The sequence below is a fragment of the Pristis pectinata genome, chromosome 3 (assembly GCF_009764475.1).
Source record: "Pristis pectinata isolate sPriPec2 chromosome 3, sPriPec2.1.pri, whole genome shotgun sequence".
Lineage (NCBI taxonomy): Eukaryota > Metazoa > Chordata > Chondrichthyes > Rhinopristiformes > Pristidae > Pristis > Pristis pectinata.
Window position 1 is genome coordinate 120,040,076 of NC_067407.1, and position 18,091 is coordinate 120,058,166.

Here is an 18,091-nt window from a genome sequence, read left to right on the forward strand (position 1 = left end):
GCTTGCTGAGTGTTATTGAAGCTGCACTCATCCAGGCAAGTGGAGACTGTTCCATCACACTCCTGGCTTGAGCCTAGTAGATGGTGGATGGGCCTTGGGGAGTTTGGAGGAGAGTTATTTGTCGCAGGGTTCTATGCTTTTAACCTACTCTTGGAGCCACATTGTGGAAGTAGGTACTCCAGTTCAGTTTCTAGTCACTGGTGTAACCCTCAGGTTATTGATAGTGGGGAAATCAGTGATGGTAATGCCATTGGATGTCGGGGTAAAAACTGAATTTTCTCTTGTGGATATTGTAATTGTCCAGCATTTGTGTGGTGTGAATGTTACTTGCCACTTATCAGCCCAGGTGTAAATATTTTAGTTACAGCATTCTGTTTGCTACATGACAGTACTTTGTACAGCTTTCATCATGTGGAGATGTTTCAATGAACAAATTCAGGTATTTATTTTCCCCATTTCTATTGCTCCTCATGAACTAAAATTCCCCTCACGTGAGATGGTTAGTGCCAGAAGACTGTTCAACCACAAGTCCAGGTACGACCTCCAGAAGGGCATCACAAGTGCAAAGAGACAATTCTGGACTAAACTGGAGTCACAGACGGATGCTCAACAGCTAAGCCAGGTCTTGCAATGCTATCAGTTTCCACAAGGTGAAATCGGGTAGCATAAGTGGCAACGAACCATCACTTCCAGATGAGCTCAATGCCTTTTATGCACGCTTTGAAAGGGAGAACAGCAACATACTTGCACAAGCCCCCACAGCTCCTGATGACCCTGTGATCTGTCTCTGAGGCTGACGTCAGAGCATCCTTCAAGAGGGTGAATCCACGCAAAGCATCTAACCCAGATGATGTACCTGGCCAAGTACTGAAGATTTGTGCAGACCACCTGGCTGGTGTATTCAAGGACAACTTCAGCCTCTCGCTTCTGTGGTCTGAGGCTCCCACCTGCTTGAAAGGGGCATCTCTAATACCTGTGCCCAGGAAGAACATGGGGACTTGCCTCTGACTACTGTCTGGTTGCACTTACATCCGCTGTAATGAAGTGCTTCAAGAGGTTGGTTATAGCACAAATCAACTCCAGCCTCAAATAATCTGGATCCCTTTAAATTTGCCTATTGCGATAGTGGGTCAATAGCAGATGTTATTTCACTGGCTCCCTATTCTGTTCTGGACCACCTGGATAACAAAAAACACATATGTCAGACATATGTCAATATTCATTGACTATGAATGATAGAGAAATGGTGGGGGGGCTATGTGGGAGGGAAGGGTTAGGTAGATCTTACGGCAGCATAAAATGTTGGCACAACATTATGGGCTGAACGGCCTGTACTGTGCTGTAATATTCTATAACTACAGTTCAGCTTTCAACACAATCGCCCCCTCTAAACTTATCACCAAGCTCCAAGATCTGGGCCTCTGTACCTCCCTTTGCAACTGGATCCTTGACTTCCTCATCAGCAGACCTCAATCAGTACGGATCAGTAACAACATCTTCCTCCTCAATGACCATCAACACAGGTGCACCTCAGGGCTGCATGCTTAACCCCCTGCTCTACTCTCTTCACCACCCATGATTTGGCCAGCAACAGTGGTGTTATCAGTGAATTTGTAGATGGCATTGAAGCTGTATTGAGCCACACAGTCATGAGTGTAATGAATTAGCAGAATGGCTTTTTGGAGCAGCTTGTTGATGAGCCCACCAGGGGATCGGCTGTTTTGGATTGGGTGCTGTGTAACGAACCGGAGGTGATTAGGGAACTAAAGGTAAAGGAACCGTTAGGAACTAGCGGTCACGATACGATTGAGTTCAGTTTCAAATTTGAAAAGGAGAAGCTGATATCAGATGTGTCAATATTTCAGTGGAACAAAGGAAATTACAGTGGCATGAGAGGGGAACTGGCCCAAATTGATTGGAAAAGTAAGCTAGTTGGAGGGACGGCAGAGCAGAAATGGATGGAATTTCTACGAGAAATAAGGAAAATGCAGGATAGATATATTCCAAGAAAAAAAGGTTTTGAATGGAAAAATGGCACAAATGTGGATAACGAGAGAGGTGAAGGCTAAAATAAAAGGAAAAGGGAGGGCATACAAGGAAGCAAAAATTAGTAGGAAAACAGACGACTGGGAAACTTTTAAAAACTTACAGAAAGAAACTAAGAAGGTCATTAGGAAAGAAAAGATGAATTATGAAAGGAAGTTGGCAGATAACATTCAAAAAGATACCAAGAGTTTTTTTTAAATATATGAAGAGTAAAAGAGACACAGGTTGATATAGGATCAATTGAAAATGGTGCGGGAGAGGTTATAATGGATAACAAAGAGATGACAGAGGAACTAAGTGAGTATTTTGCATCTGTCTTCACTGTGGAGGACATCAGCAATATACCGGATAGTCAGGGGTCTCAGGATAGAACTGAATTCAGTTAAGATTACTAGAGAGAAGGTACTCGGGAAGCTAAATGGACTAAAGACAGATAAGTCTCCCAGACTGGATGCGGTGCACCCCTGGGTTCTGAAGGAAGTGGCTTCAGAGATTGTGGACACATTGGTGATAATTTTTCAGGAATCAATAGATTCCGGCATGGTTCCGGAGGACTGGAAGGTCTCAAATCTAGTTCCTCTGTATAAGAAGGGTGGAAGGCAGCATAAAGGAAATTACAGACCTATTAGTTTGACATCGGTGGTGGGAAAGTTATTGGAATCGATCCTCAAGGATGAGGTTATGGAATACCTAGAGGTGCAAGGCAAGATAGGCCCAATCCAGCATGGTTTTGTGAAGGGAAGATCCCGCCTGACCAACCTATTGGAGTTTTTTTTGAGGAAATCTCAAGTAGGGTGGATAAGGGAGAGGCTGTGGATGTTGTGTATTTAGACTTTCAAAAGGCCTTTGACAAGGTGCCGCACAAGAGGCTGATTAATAACATGAGATGTCATGGAATTACAGGTAGGATAGTAGAATGGGTGGAGCATTGGCTGGTTGGCAGAAAGCAAAGGGTGGGAATAAAGGGATCCTGTTCTGGTTGGCTACCAATTACTAGTGGTGTTCCGCAGGGGTCGGTGTTGGGGCCGCTTCTTTTTACTTTGTACATTAATGATTTGGATGATGGAGTAAATGGTTTTGTGGCTAAGTTTGCAGACGACACCAAGATAGGTGGAGGAGTAGGGAGTATTGAAGAAATAGGAAGGTTGCAGGGAGACTTAGTTTAGGAGAATGGGCAAAGAAATGGCAGAAGAGATTCAATGTTGAGAAATGTGCTGTTGTACACTTTGGAAAAAGAGATAAACAGGCAGATTATTATCTAGATGGGGAGAAAATTCAAAGTACAGAAGTACAAAGGGACTTGAGGGTACTCATGCAGGATACCCTAAAGGTTAACCACCAGTTTGGATTGGCAGTAAGGAGAGCGAATGCTATGTTGGCATTCATTTCGAGGGGAATAAAGTATAGAAGTAAGGAAGTGTTGATGAGGCTCTATGGGGCACTGGTGAGGCCTCATTTGGAGTACTGTGCGCAGTTTTGGGCCCCTTATCTTAGGAAGGATGTACTGATGTTGGAGAGGGTTCAGAAAAGATTTGAGGATGATTCCCAGAATGAAAGGGCTTACTTATGATGAGCGTTTGTCGGCTGTTGGAATGTTTTCATTGGAGTACAAAAGAATGAGAGAGGACCTCATAGAAACAATTAGAATGATGAAAGGACTGGAAGAGTAGATGTGGTTAAGCTGTTCCCCCCCCCCCCCCCCCCCCCCCCGGTGGTTGAGTCCAAGACTAGAGGGCACAATCTTAGAATTAGAGGATACTGGTTTAAAACAGAAATGAGGAGAAATTTCTATAGCCAGAGGGTAGTGAAATTATGGAATTCTTTGCCACACACAGCTGCGGAGGCCCAATCATTGGGGGGGGGGGGCGTTTAAGGAGGAGATTGATAGGTATCAAATTAGTCAAGGTATCAAGGGATATGGGGATAAGGCCAGAAATTGGGGCTAGATAGGAATAGTATTAGTTTAGCTCATGGAGCAGACTCGATGGGCCGAATGGCCTACTTCTGCTCCTTTGTCTTATGATCTTGTGAGTGTACAGGAATGAGAGAGAACACCTGGTTGAGTGGTGCCACAACAACAACCTCTCGCATATCTTCAACAAAACCAAGGAACTAATTGTTTACTTCAGAAAGGGGAAGTCAGGAGACCACAGGCCAGTTTTTATTGGTGGGGTGGCAATAGAGAGAGTTAACAACTTCAAATTCATGAATGTTAATATCTCAAATAAACTGTCCTGGGCCCAGCATATAGATGTAATCACAAAGGTGGCATGGAACACCTTCTTTCTTAGAAGTTTGAGATTCAGCATGCCACCAAACTCTAACTTCTACAGATGCACCGTAGAAAATATCCTCACTGGTTGTATCATCCCTGATATGGCACTTCCAATGCACAGGAACACAAGAGGCTGCTGACAATAGTGGACAGAGCCTGGTCCATCACAGGCACAGCCCTCCCCACTACTGACGGCATCTACAGGAGGCACTACCTCAAGAAGGCAACATCTGTCATCAAGGATCCCCACCATCTGGACTGTGCCTGCTTTTCGCTGCTACCATCAGGCAGGAGGTTGAACATGGAACAATATAGCACAGGAACAGGCCCTTTAGCCCACAATATCTACGCCAAATATGATGCTGAATTAAATTCTCTTCTCCCTGTACTTTATCTGTACCCCTCCATTCCCTGAATATACATGTATACAGAAGCCAGAGTACAGATACAGAAGTCTCAAGTCCCACACCACTAAGTTGAGGAACAGCTACTTTCCTACAACCATCAGGTTCTTGAACTGACCTGCACAACCGTAATCTTACCTCAGCAGCAGAACATTACAGATCATCTCTTGCACTATAATGGATTTGTTTCTAATTGGTTTTTTTGCATTAATATCTTGTTTTTCACAGCCTTTTTCTTCACCATCCTGTATAATTTATGTACAATTTATTTTCTGTATGTTGTCGGAATCCACGTGCCTGTGATGCTGCTGAAAGCAAGTTTTTCATTGTACCTCACTGTGCTTGTGTATTTGACAATAACCTCAACTTGGACTTGGGACCATCACAGTCAAGGCTGATGCTGTTCTTGCCAGGATACACGAATGTTACTTATGGCTGATTGTAATCTTGAGCCAGGGAAAAGTACAAAGTCCCTTTATTTCTATTTGAATTTGCCCAAGGATTGAATGGGAGAAAGTTTGCTGTCTTTATGGATCCCTGCCACACATCTTTATAGTCACTGATTAAAATTGTTGGTGCAGAGGGATTTTTTTTTAGTTTCAGTTTTTTTCTTCTATTTTGTGTTAGCCAGCTTATCTCCAGTGCAGTAGCTAGAAACAAACATTTGTAAGTGACACATATTTATATTTAAAGTAAGAAGAGCAATCAGTTTTTTTCCCTAGGTTTGGATAACATTCTGTCCACCACAAAGCTGGTTTTAACAAATATAGAACACCAGAAACTCTGAAACAATTTCTTAGGAACATTACAGAATCAGATTTATTATCACTGACATACGACATGAAATTTGTTTTGTGGCAGCAGTATAGTGCAAAGACAAAAATCTATAAATTACAAAATAAATAGAGTGCAAGAAAAGGAATAATGAGGTAGTGTTCATGGATCTAAGAGAATATTAAATGAGGATGTTTGCTAAAGTCAGATTAGCCAGGTCACGTATTGTCAAATGGGAAATGCTATTCCCAGCAAGAGTATATTAATGCTTTTCGTAATCTAACTACCTCTCATCACCTGCTCTGAATGTTTTACTTGGCATTGGGTGCACTGGGATTTGCAACTATGATCTGGCAAGATGCCAGATATCTGGAGACCGGCCTGATGGATGCATAATTTGGAACAGATCTTTTCTGATTATGTACCTGATTTAGTGGCTATAACAAGATTCTTCTCAAACCCAAATTAATTAAGATGTATCCTCTTGGGGACCAGATATGAAATATTTTTCCTCACAGCTTGTGGTGACGGTGTTTTATGAAAAAGGCACTGTATTCTATGTTCTCTTTCTGACACAATTTCCTGTCTTCTCTTTCTTTAGGTTAATCACTTTGTTTTTGATGTATCAGTCTTCCCCTTATTTTTCTCTTCCTTTTTTTTTTAAAAATGAACTTTGCTTTTCCTTATTTTTTTCTTTAAACTTGCATTACTATTAAAAGGAATATTTGACATTGATTCACAGATGATAAATTCTTCTTTCAAAAAACCTTTCTACCCTGTATGCTATTTCTAAAAGCAGTATTGTTAATGATGTTTAAATTTCTGATTAGGATTTAGTGAAGTTTGATTGAGAATAAAGCAATGCCTTCCTTTTTAATTAAATCAATTGTATTGATTCATACATCTTTCCCTCTTCCATCCTGCCCCTCCCAACAATTCTGCATATGCACACTTAATGCAGTTTTGAGCAGCTCCTTATTTTTGAATTAACTATATTACCAATAACTGTTATCTGTGGTGAATTAGCAAATAGCAACTGTTTCAATTCACTTTCATCTTCTGCCGTTATCTCCTCTGTGCTGTGCAAAGTGGCAGCAGACATATTTCTCAATTCCCCTCTTACAGACTGCTTTAAATTTACTCTCTTTATTAGAGTTTCTTTCCTGCATTTATTCCCTTGATTGGCTAAAGGAAATATCATTTGGAAGAATGATTGGAAAAAAAGAAAATCAATGCCAAGTGACAGGTGAATTAGAGAACAAAGTTAGTTCCTGTATTCCAAGACAGGTTTTGATAATCCAGAAGTTAGTAGACCTAGGTCTTTTAAGTGCTGCTGCAGTTATATTAAATATGTGTTTCTTTTGCAGATCTCTGAAGCTATTGAACTGTTACAAATAGCCCTTAAACTCAGGAATGATGACATGCATTCTCTCCATTTATTGGCACTTCTGTTTTCTGCTCAAAAACATTATCAACAGTCTTTGGAGGTTATTGACATGGCAATCAACGAATACCCTGAAAACTTCAGGTATACTCTTTCATATTTGTGGACATTTTTCCATTATCTGTGATTGATACCTTCCCTCATACAATTATCAATGGTAACTAGGAGCCAGTGGCTTAATGAGGGCCAAAGTAGATTTCATCCTGAAAGTAATAATTTATATAACATGTATGAGTAGTACAAGACATGGCATATGATGAGTATGGAATGTTTGCGAGAAACAGGTGATGCACTGGGGCTGTTGTGGAGATGAATTGCCACATTGGATGACACTTGCAGGATGACAGAAGACAAACTAGGTGCACTTGGCTTTTTTTGTTCAATTCATGTACTCCTTTAGCACTCCTGTATTTCCTTCTGTACATTAAGCTAACATGCAAAGGGGCAAAGGACTTTTCCCCTTCCTGCCACTCTCCATTTATTGTAAAATTACATATTTACTTTTTCCAATTCTGTTAATTATACACCTCTGATTTAAGGTTGAAAAGTCCAGCTACCTGTGGATTTTCATTCACAACAGAGTTCATGGCACTTGTAATGTGACTTCTAGCTCTACCTTACATTTGAATGTTGTGTCAGTAGACACTGGACACAAATTTCAATTTCCTCATTTAGAAGGAAGCCTTTCAGCCCATTGAACCAATGCCAGCTCTCAGGGAAATTCCATCTATCACATTCCCCCATTTGTTTCCCTGTAACCTATTCTCCCTCGCATCTTCAACAAGTCCCCCGATTCTCCTACCACTCACCTACACACTACGGGCAATTTACAGTTGGCAATTAACCTATCACCAGTGTGTCTTTGGGATATGGGAAGAAACTGGAGCACCCTCATGGAGGAAACCCACAGGGAGCACAGGGAGACTGCAATCTTCACACAGACAGCACCCAAGGGCAGGTCCAAATCTGGGTTGCAGGACCTGTGAGTCAGCAGCTCTACCATATGGGCCACTGTATGGCCTGATGCAATTGTACCATCCAATTAGAACATAACAGCACAGTACAGGCCTTTTGGCCCACGATGTTGTGCCAACATTTTATCCTGCTCTAAGATCTATCTTACCCTTCTGTCCCACATAGCCCTCCATTTTTCTATCATGCATATGGCTAACTAAGAGTCCCTTAAATGTCCCTAATGTATCTGCCTCCACCTCTGCCGGCAGTGCATTCCACACACCCTGTGTAAAAAAAACTTACCTCTGACATCCCCCTTGTATCTTCCTCCAATCACCTTAAAATTATGTCCCCTTGTGTTAGCCATTGCCACCCTGGGAAAACATCTGACTGTCCACTCAATCTATGCCTCATCAAGTCATCTCTCATCCTCCTTCGCTCCAAAGAGAAAAGCCCCAGCTTGGTCAACCTATCCTCATAAGACACACTCTCCAAACCAGGTAGCATCCCAACAAGTTTCCTCTGCACCCTCTAAAGCTTCCACATCCTTCCTAATGAGGTGACCAGAACTGAACACAATACTCCAAGTGTGGTCTAACCAGAGTTTTATAGAGCTGCAACATTACCTCACAGCTCTTGAACTCAATACCCTGACTAATGAAAGCCAACAAACCATATGCCTTCTTAACAACCCTATCAACCTGTGCAGCAACCTTGAGGGATCTATGGACATGGACCCCAAGATCTCTGTTCCTCCACTGCTAAGAATCCTGCCACTAACCTTGTATTCTGCCTTCAAATGTGGTCTTCCAAAGTGTATCACTTCATACTTTTCTGGGTTGAACTCCATCTACCACTTCTCAGCCTAGCTCTGCATCCTATCAATGTCCTGTTGTAACCTACAGCAACCTTCTACACTATCCATAACATCTCCAATCTTTGTGTCATCTGCAAACTTACTAACCCACCCTTCCACATCCTCATCTAAGTCATTTATATAAAAAAAAGTCAAAGAGCAGGGGTCCCAGAACAGATCCCTGTGGAACACCACTGGTCACCCTCCTCCAGGCAGGATAGGCTCCGTCTGCAACCACTCTCTGTCTATGGGTGAGCCAATTCTGAATCCACATAGCCAAGTTTCCCTGGATCCCATGCCTCTTAACTTTCTGAATGAGCCTTCCATGAGGAACCTTATCAAATGCCTTACTAAAATCCATGTACACCACATCCACTGTTCTACCTTCATCAATGTGCTTTGTGACATCCTCAAAGAATTCACTCAGGCTTGAGGCACAACCTGCCCCTCACAAAACCATGCTGACTGTCCCTAATCAGCCTATGCTTCTCCAAATACCCATAAATCCTGTCTCTAAGAATCTTCTCCAGTAATTTGCCCACTACTGAAGTAAGGCTCACTGGTCTATAATTCCCAGGGTTGTCCCTACTCCAAACAACATTTGCCACCCTCCAATCATCTTGCACTACTTCTGTGGCCAGTGAGGACAAAGATCATTGCTAAAGGCACAGCAATCTCTCCCATGCTTCCTGTAAAAACCTTGGATCTATCCTGTCTGGCCCCAGTGACTTATCTATCCTAATGTTTTTCAAAAGTTCCTGTACATTGTCTTTCTTCCTGTCAACATGCCCTAACGTATCAGCGTGTTGTACACCATCCTCACAAACGTCAAGGTCTCTCTCACTGGTGAATTCTGAAGCAAAGTATTCATTAAGGACCTCCCCTACTTCTTCTGGCTCACCCACCAAGGGAAACAACTTAGCCACATCTACTCTGTTCAGTCCTTTCAACATTCGAAATGTTTCTGAGGTCCCCTCTCATTCTTCTATACACACCTAACAAACTCTGCCCCATCTATCCCCTTTACACCAAGGAATTGCCAATCAGTACAAGGGAAGTTGAAATCACCCATGACAACAACCCTGTTATTTTTGCACCTATCCAAAAATCTGTCTTCAGATCTGTTCCTCAGGGTCTCTAATGTTATTTGGGGTGGGGGGGGGGGGGCGGGGGAAGGAGGAGGAATATGTCTGTAGAATACTCCCAATAGAGTGATTGCTCCCCTCCTGTTTCTAACTTCCACTAACATTGACTCAGTAGATGATCCCTCCAAGATGTTTTCCCTTTCTACAGTTATGATACTGTCCCTGATCAGCAAAGCCACTCCCCCATCTCTTAACTCCATCCGTGTCCCTTTTGAAACATCTAAACCCCGGAATATCCAGCAGCCTTTCCTGCCCTTATGACAGCCAAGTCTCTGTAGTGGCCACAACGTCGTAGTTCCATGTACTTACCCATGCTCTTAAGTTCATCACCCTTGTTGCTGATACTCCTTGTATTACGGTAGACAATCTTCAGCCCATCCAACTGACTGCAATTTTGCCCTTTCAACTGCCTATCCTTCCTCAGTCTTTCTACACGCTGCATCTACTTGTACACTAAATGCACCAACCTCTGACCTATCACTCTGGTTCCCATCCCCCTGCTAAACTAGTTTAAACCCTCCCAACAGCTTTAGCAAACCTGCCAGCAGGAATATTGCTCCCCCTACAGTTCAGGTGTAACCCGTCCCTTTTGTACACCTTCCCCAGAAGAGATCCCAATGATCAATAAATCTGAAACCCTGCCCCCTGCACCAACTCTTCAGTCACACATTCATCTGCCAAATCAACCCATTCTTACCCTCACTGGCACATGGCACAGGCAGCAATCCAGAGATTACTACCCTTGAGGTCCTGCATTTCAGCTTCCCACCTAGCTCCCTATATTCCCTCTTCAGGACCTCATCTCTTTTCCTACCTATGTCATTGGTACCAATATGTATCACGACCTCTGGCTGTTTGCCCTCCCCCCTTCAGGATGCTGTGGACCCGATCCAAGATGTCCCTGACCCTGGCACCCAGGAGGCAACATACCATCCAGGAGTCTCTTTCACATCCACTGAATCTCATGTCTGCTCCCTTTTCCCCCCCACTTACTGTTGAATCCCCTATCACTACCACTTTCCTCTTCTGCCCTGCTCTCCTCCCCCCCCCCCCCACCCCAACCTTCCCTTTTGTGCCACACAATCAGGCTCAGTGCCAGAGATCTGGTCACCATAGCTTTCCCCTGATAGGTCATCCCCTCCAACAGTATCCAAAGCTGTCTACCTGTTATTCAGGGGAACGGCCACAGGGGTACTCTGCACTACCTGCCTATTCTCAGTCCTTCTCCTGACAGTCACCCAGCTACCTGCCTCCTGCAGCTTTGGAGTGATGGCCTCCCTGTAGCTCTTATCTATGAACTCCTCATTTTCCCGTAGGAGCTGAAGGTCATCCAGCTGCAGCTCCAGTTCTGTAACACAGTCTGTAAGGAGCTGCAGCTGGATGCACCTCGTGCAGATGTAGCTATCAGGGAGACTGGAGGTCTCCCAGAACTCCAAAGATGAACACACCACTGACCCTGGAGCCATTCTAACTACTCTGGTCTGGCATTAGAGGAAAAGTCAGAGAAAGAAAGAAACTTACCTGAGACTTTAGCCTCCACTCACCAAAGCCTCAAGTACTCCACTCTAACACTGGTCCACTCCCACAATGGCTGCTCTGCTTATACCTACCTTCCCTTTATTTGCTGCTGTTAATTAGCCGATCAACTGGTAACAATTTTCAAATGTACCTCTTTTAGACTCTTGCAAGATGAAACTCTCAAGCACACACATAGACTCACCTCTTTTGAAAGCTCCCGCTCCAAATCTCAAAATTAAATTGAACAATATAGTTTAAAGCTTGTTTCCTCAAATACAGAAAATACTCTTTCTGCCAAATAAATGGTGCCACAAGTGGCTATGCAGTGAATAATTTCATTTTGTTAATTTGCTGCTTTTATCAGTGAATTGTAACCCTAACCCTAACCCCAATGTACAGGCATTACCAGGTTTGAGTCTTCCAAATGACCTATCAAAAAATTTGCACCTGGAGTTTCTGCTTGGCTAATTAGTATATGGACTTCCCTGAGAGGCATGAATCCTTATTACTCCAGTTCCAGAAAGTTGCTATACAGTTTAGAGGCATGGACTACTGTGGGGAGGGGGGGGGTGTGGGGTTAGGGAAGAGGGCAGGTTAATTAACTAAAACTGTATGGCTTTGTGGTAAGCTCCTCACTGCTTGTCTAGATAGAAACACCCTACCCAGAATGTGTAGTCTCCTAATTCTGTATTGCAGTGAGATCTCTCTCTCCAGTATTGATTTATAAACCAGACTGGCAAATATGACATTCTTTTTCAAGAAAGGGTAAGAGCATTCTATAACTGCTGGCTAGTCACTTTAATGTCAATGATGAATAAGATTTTAGAAACAATAATCAGGGAGAAATATAACAAGTACTTGGTGAAATTTGTGTTAATTAAGGTGAGCCAACTTAGACTTGTAAAGGGCAGATCATGTTTGACTAACCTAATTGAATTTTCTGATGAAGTAACAGAGAAGGTTGATAAGGGGAATGCAGCGGATGTTGTCTGTATGGATTTTTGAAAGGAGTTTGACACAGTATCACATAAAAGGCAGGTTAATTAAATTGGGGCTCATAGAATGGGAGAGTCATTGTCAACTTCCATTTAAATGAAATGACACAAGGACAGAGACGGTGAGTCGTGGTAATTGGTTGTTTTTCAGACTGGAGGATGGTAGATTGTGGTGTTTCCTGGGAGTCAGTGTTGCGGACTACAGTTTGTTTTTGGATGTATATAAATTACTTGAATATTGAAATACTGAGTAAAATTTCGGAATTGGAAGTATGGTACACAGTGAGAACAATACCATAGCCTGGTGGAATGAGCAGACAAATGACATATGGAATTTAATAAAGAAAAGTATGTGTTAGATGATACATTTTGACACGTGATGGAGAAAGGCAACAGAGATTTAATGGCACCGTTCTAAGTGTGAAGCAACAGAGGGACCTGGGGATTTATGCGCAATGACCTTGGAAGGAGGCAGGGCATATTGAGAGAGTAATTAGCAAAGCATGTGGAATCCTGGGTTTCATAAATAAAGGTATTGAGTACAAAAGCAGGGAAGTTGAAAAGACCACAACTAAAGTGTTGCTTGCAGTCTTGAGTAGGCATGCCAAGGTCCTGGAGAGGGTACAGAGAAGATTTATCAGAATGGTTCCAGAGTTAGAGAAATTGGGATTGTTCTGCTTGGAGTAAAGGAGGTTGAAGAAAAATAGAGGGGTACAAGATTAGGTTTGGATAAAGTTGACAAACAAAAGCTGTTCCCATTAGCCCAGGATGAAAGTAGATAACAGATGATACAAGAATTACAGGCACAGATTTAAAGTTTTAGGCAGGAGATACATAAGGCATATGGGGAAGTATGCTTTGAACGTAGCAAGTGGTGATGACTCGGAATCCTTAGTCAATAATTGCAGAAGGAAATCTGATAACCACACTTGGATGGCCAAAATGTATCTGCAGATCCACAGGAATGGACCAACTGGATGGCTGTATGGAGAATTGGAAATGGACTGATAGATCAAATGGCCTCCACCTGTGCTGTTATAACTTATCTCATGGTCATTTTTACAGTTTTGTTTTCACTCTTGAAAATTACAAGTTGGGTAGATGAATAAGATTTTATGGTGCATATTAATCCTTAGGTGTTGTATCTTTGTGTGGATTTCTTAGTCACGGTTCCACTTAATTAGCTTCAATTTTATGTCCTAAGGCAAAAGAAAGTCAGAATTCAAGTGATAGAGGAAAGTACAGTTGAAACACTAGGTGAATAAAATGAGTAGTGATATTACCAGCAAGGAGCTACTAAGAAGCCATTAAAAACAATCAACCGAACACAGATTGTCAACAAAATATACCAATAAAAAAGTAGAAGAGGTACTGATAAAGTTATTTGGAATGATTATCACAAAGACGTTCCTTTCATTGTCATTGGTTTCACTATTAAAATAATGATGTTCTATTGAAAATGAAGATTGTAACAGAATAGTAAAAACTTTTCAGGAAAATGATTGAATTTGCATATTATCTATGTTTAAAATGGATCTTGTGTCTGTTTGAATGTCTTTGAATAATGGGCTTTCACAAATAATAAGTTTCTAATATTACAAACCTATTATTTGTAGGTTGGTGTCTTCACCCCTATGGGTCATTGGAAACTTCTATTTTAACCAGATTATTTTTCTTTAAATAAAACATCAGAACTAAATAAGGCACAACCCCTTCACCTTTTTCTGAGATGACATTTCTCGGGCAAAATAAATTTACATTTTTCAGAAATTCAGAATGTTGTGTGCAAAACAAATAAAATTTTAAAAATTGACTTCATAAATTTTATAATCTCTAATACAACAGTTCTCACCAATTATATCTTGTTTATTCATACTGACTAAACTTTGGAAATTAATTATTCTAACATCAAGTTAGGAGTAAGGTTTTGAATAAAAGTAAACATGCTAAAATGTTGTAGTTATGTTTGGCAAAGAAACATGCACAAATCAGTTTAATCCTTTCTTTAGATCTGCATATTGAACCTATGGATCACATAGGAAAAGAGCTGGTAACCCACGATAATGAGGACATTAGTTGATTGCATTATCTATTGTTTACAATGTACATTTATCATTCACCTTCAATGAGAAAGCAAAACAATGTACATTTTCCAGGATCCATTAAGAAAACAATGCTATAGTTCTTTTCCAAACTTTTCAATCCTTAAAGTGGTGAACTAAATTTCATTTGTATCCCCATTCTCTTAACAATCTTTGTAGCCCCCACTTCAAGCCTATAATTTACCGTAAGCAATCTAAATATCATTTGCATTGCTTAAGGAATGTAAAACATCGCAGGGTAATTTTGTTTGAATTTTTCTTAATTAGCCATTTATAAGTACCTGACTCATTAACTACATTGCCATTCACACTGCATGTTTAATGAGAAGCTAGTTTCTGCAGCTGACATGCACAGCTTGATGGAAGCCTTTGAATTTAGAAACTGTAATCAAAATCATCTTATAAACTTGAAGATCAAATTTTCCATTACTTGTTAATTATTGGGATATAAATCATTCTCACAAGGTCAATGGTGAGCCTTTTCCTTGAACCACTGCAGTATTTTGGTGATGCTACTGCTGTTATTTTTGGGAATTTTAAGTTTCAAGTACGTTAGCAACAATTCATAAACAATCAATGTTCTTTCAGTAACTATCATCACATTGGCTCCTAGATCTGCTGGATTAATCAATTGGATTATGGAATTGACCATGCTTGATCTTTGACTCTGACTGCATTGGACATATTAGGAAGCGCTAAAGTGCTATCTCACGTCGTATTCACCGCTCCATTTGTCAATTTATTTTAAGAATGTGGGTCGCATTTACTGTTTTCCCTGTTTTTTCCCCCTTGAAGAGGGTAGCAGATGTTCTTAGTGCACACATAGTGTTGATAAGTATTTTGACCCCACCTGATGAAGGGATGTCACATATGTCCAAATGAGAACAGTTTTATCTATGAAGTCTGATGTAATATGATCCCTGCCCCAGTAAGGAATCATTCAATCGTTACCATATGGGAAGAGATACTTGGCCCATCAAGTCTGTCCTTGCTTCTCAATCCAATTCTCCTGCTCTTTTGTCATAGCTGTAGCCCTGAGAAATATTATTTCCTTATGTGCCTATCCAGTTCCCTTTAGAAAGCCTGAATGTCTCTGTTTTCACCACCCTTACTGGCAGTCAGTTCCAAATCATATCTTAAGGCCAACATTTTATATCTGTGTCTCCTGGTCCTTGAATTATCTGCTAAAGGAAATGGATCAAACCTATAATGATCTTGATGCAATGGATAACCAAAGGGAAGCTTGTTATTCACTGTGGTAGAACTTGTGGCATTGCTGGGTGTTATTGAAATGAGACTGTATTGTATTACCAAGTGTCTGCAGCACCCCCACGCCATGTTTAGGTTCCCTTCACGCAGCCTCCCACCCCTTTTCAACTAACTGTATCACCATATCCTTCTGCTCCTTTCTAACTTGGACTGAAATAGCTTCTACGCTATTAGTCGCACTAATCCCTGCAGTAACAAAATCCACATTCTAGCTTCTCTCTAAATCAAGCCATTATTTTCTGAATTCCCCATAAGATTTATCTTTGGCCCCAAATACTAGTGCCGTACTTGAGTGGAAACATCCCTACACCTACTCTACTAAACCGTTTCATAATCTTAAAGATGGCTCCTGGTAAACTCAGTCTATTTTCTGTTGAAAAAATATCTCCAGTCTGTGCAATCATTCTCAAGGGATTTAACCCTAAATTTTAGTAATACCTTTCCCTTGTTCCTCTAAAACCTTTTCCTAGTGTGGATTGAGAATAGATCACATTTAATCCAAAGATCTATACAAGTTCAACATAACTTCCCTGCATTTTGGTTTTATTCTATTTTCTTTTGAACTGTGCTTAAGCAATACTTTACAATACTTGGTTTTTTTAAAACATACATCACCCCTGGATATCTGTATTCTCAGATCGCTCTATTCGTCCACCAAACTTGGACACTTCCAAGGGTTATTTGGCCTCCTTGTCCTACATACCAACATGTATCACCACACTTTGTCTTACATTGGTGTTCAATAGCCAATTACCTGCTCATTCTTTAAGTTAATGAAATGTGGCTTTATGCGGGGGAGATTATGTCTCACAAACTTGATTGAGTTTTTTGAGGAGGTAATAAAGATTGATGAGGGTCGAGCAGTGGATGTTGTCTAGATGGATTTGAGTAAGACGCTTGACAAGGTCCCTCATGGAAGGCTCATCCAGAAGATTAAGATGCATGGGATCCACGGTGAATTGGATTCAAAATTGGCTTGGTTGTAGAAGACACAGGGTAGTGGTGGAGGGACTTTATTCTGACTTAACGTTGTGACCAGTGTTGTTTTTAGGGATCGGCGCTGGACCTCTTTTGTTTGTACACACACAAGTGATTTGGTCAAAAATGTACGTGGTCTGATTAGCAGGTTTGCGGATGACACAAAAATTAGTTGAATTGTGGATAGTAAGGAAAGTTGTCAAGGGACACAGCAAGATATAGATCAGTTAAGAACTTGGGTGGAGAGATGGAGTTTAATCTGGACAAATGTGAGGTGATGCATTTTGGGAGGAACATGTACAGTAAATGGCAGGACCTTTGGGAGCATTGATGTACAGAGGGATCTTGGGTTGCAAGTCCATAGCTCCCTGAAAGTGGCAACACAGTGGATAGGGTGGTAAAGAAGGTGTACAGCATGCTTGTCCTCATTGGTTGGTGCGTTAAGTATTGTAGCTATATAAAATTTTGGTTAGGCCGCATTTGTAGTATTATATGCAGTTCTGGTTCACCAGGATGTTCCCTGGATTAGAGAGATTAGCTATGAGCCACCTTCCTGAATCACTGCAGTCCTGTTGAAGATACTTCCCCAATGCTGTTGGGTAGGGGCTTCCAGGATTTAGACTCTGGCCATATATTTCCAAGTCAGACTGGTGTGAAAATTGCTGGACAGCATCCACAGAGAGAGAAATTGTTAAGGTTTCAGATTATCATCAGAATTGGGAGATTAAACCAGTTTTAAAATGCAGAGAAGGCAGGAAAATCTGGGCTGAATGTAGATTATCTGAGTGCAGATGCTTGAAATCTGAAATAAAAGCAAAAAATGCTGGAAACATTCAGCAGGGCATATGTGGAAAGAGAAACAAGAGTTAACATTTCTGGTCTGATGAAGGGTCTTTGATCTGAAACATTAACTCTGTTTAACTTTCCACAGATTGAGCCTGACTGGCTGAATGGTTTCCAGCATTTCCCATGTTACATTATAAGTCATTGACTTAGCTCTTGGAGACCTACCTGGTAATTGGAAAAGAACATTTCCTCCATGCTATTCATTATAAAATCACGAATACATTCCCTATAAATGCATTCATTTAATACATTTATGTTTCTTTATTTACAAATACCTCATATCCTGCTACCTGTCTGTCAATACGTACAACTGATGATTTGAGGTTTGCCTGGATAAAGGCAACCATTTTGTGCTGAAGGCTTTTTATGGTGCAGTGATTGAGTACTTTTTTTTCCAGACAACAGAATTGTTAAGCTGTCAAAATAAGCAATAATTGAAAAGCTAGATTCCAACACAGCAGCAATGAGATCATATTCAGTTACTG

General features: G+C 41.2%; 1 protein-coding gene across 1 annotated transcript in view; it reads left to right on the plus strand.

Moving 5' to 3' along the window:
• The window catches only part of LOC127568011 (tetratricopeptide repeat protein 7A-like), a 180,820-nt gene that overhangs the window by 93,361 nt on the left and 69,368 nt on the right, over window positions 1–18,091 (plus strand). Inside the window, exon 15 of the mRNA XM_052011257.1 lies at window positions 6,867–7,027. Within this exon, the coding sequence (XP_051867217.1) occupies window positions 6,867–7,027 (161 nt within the window). The remainder of the gene's footprint in view (window positions 1–6,866; window positions 7,028–18,091) is intronic.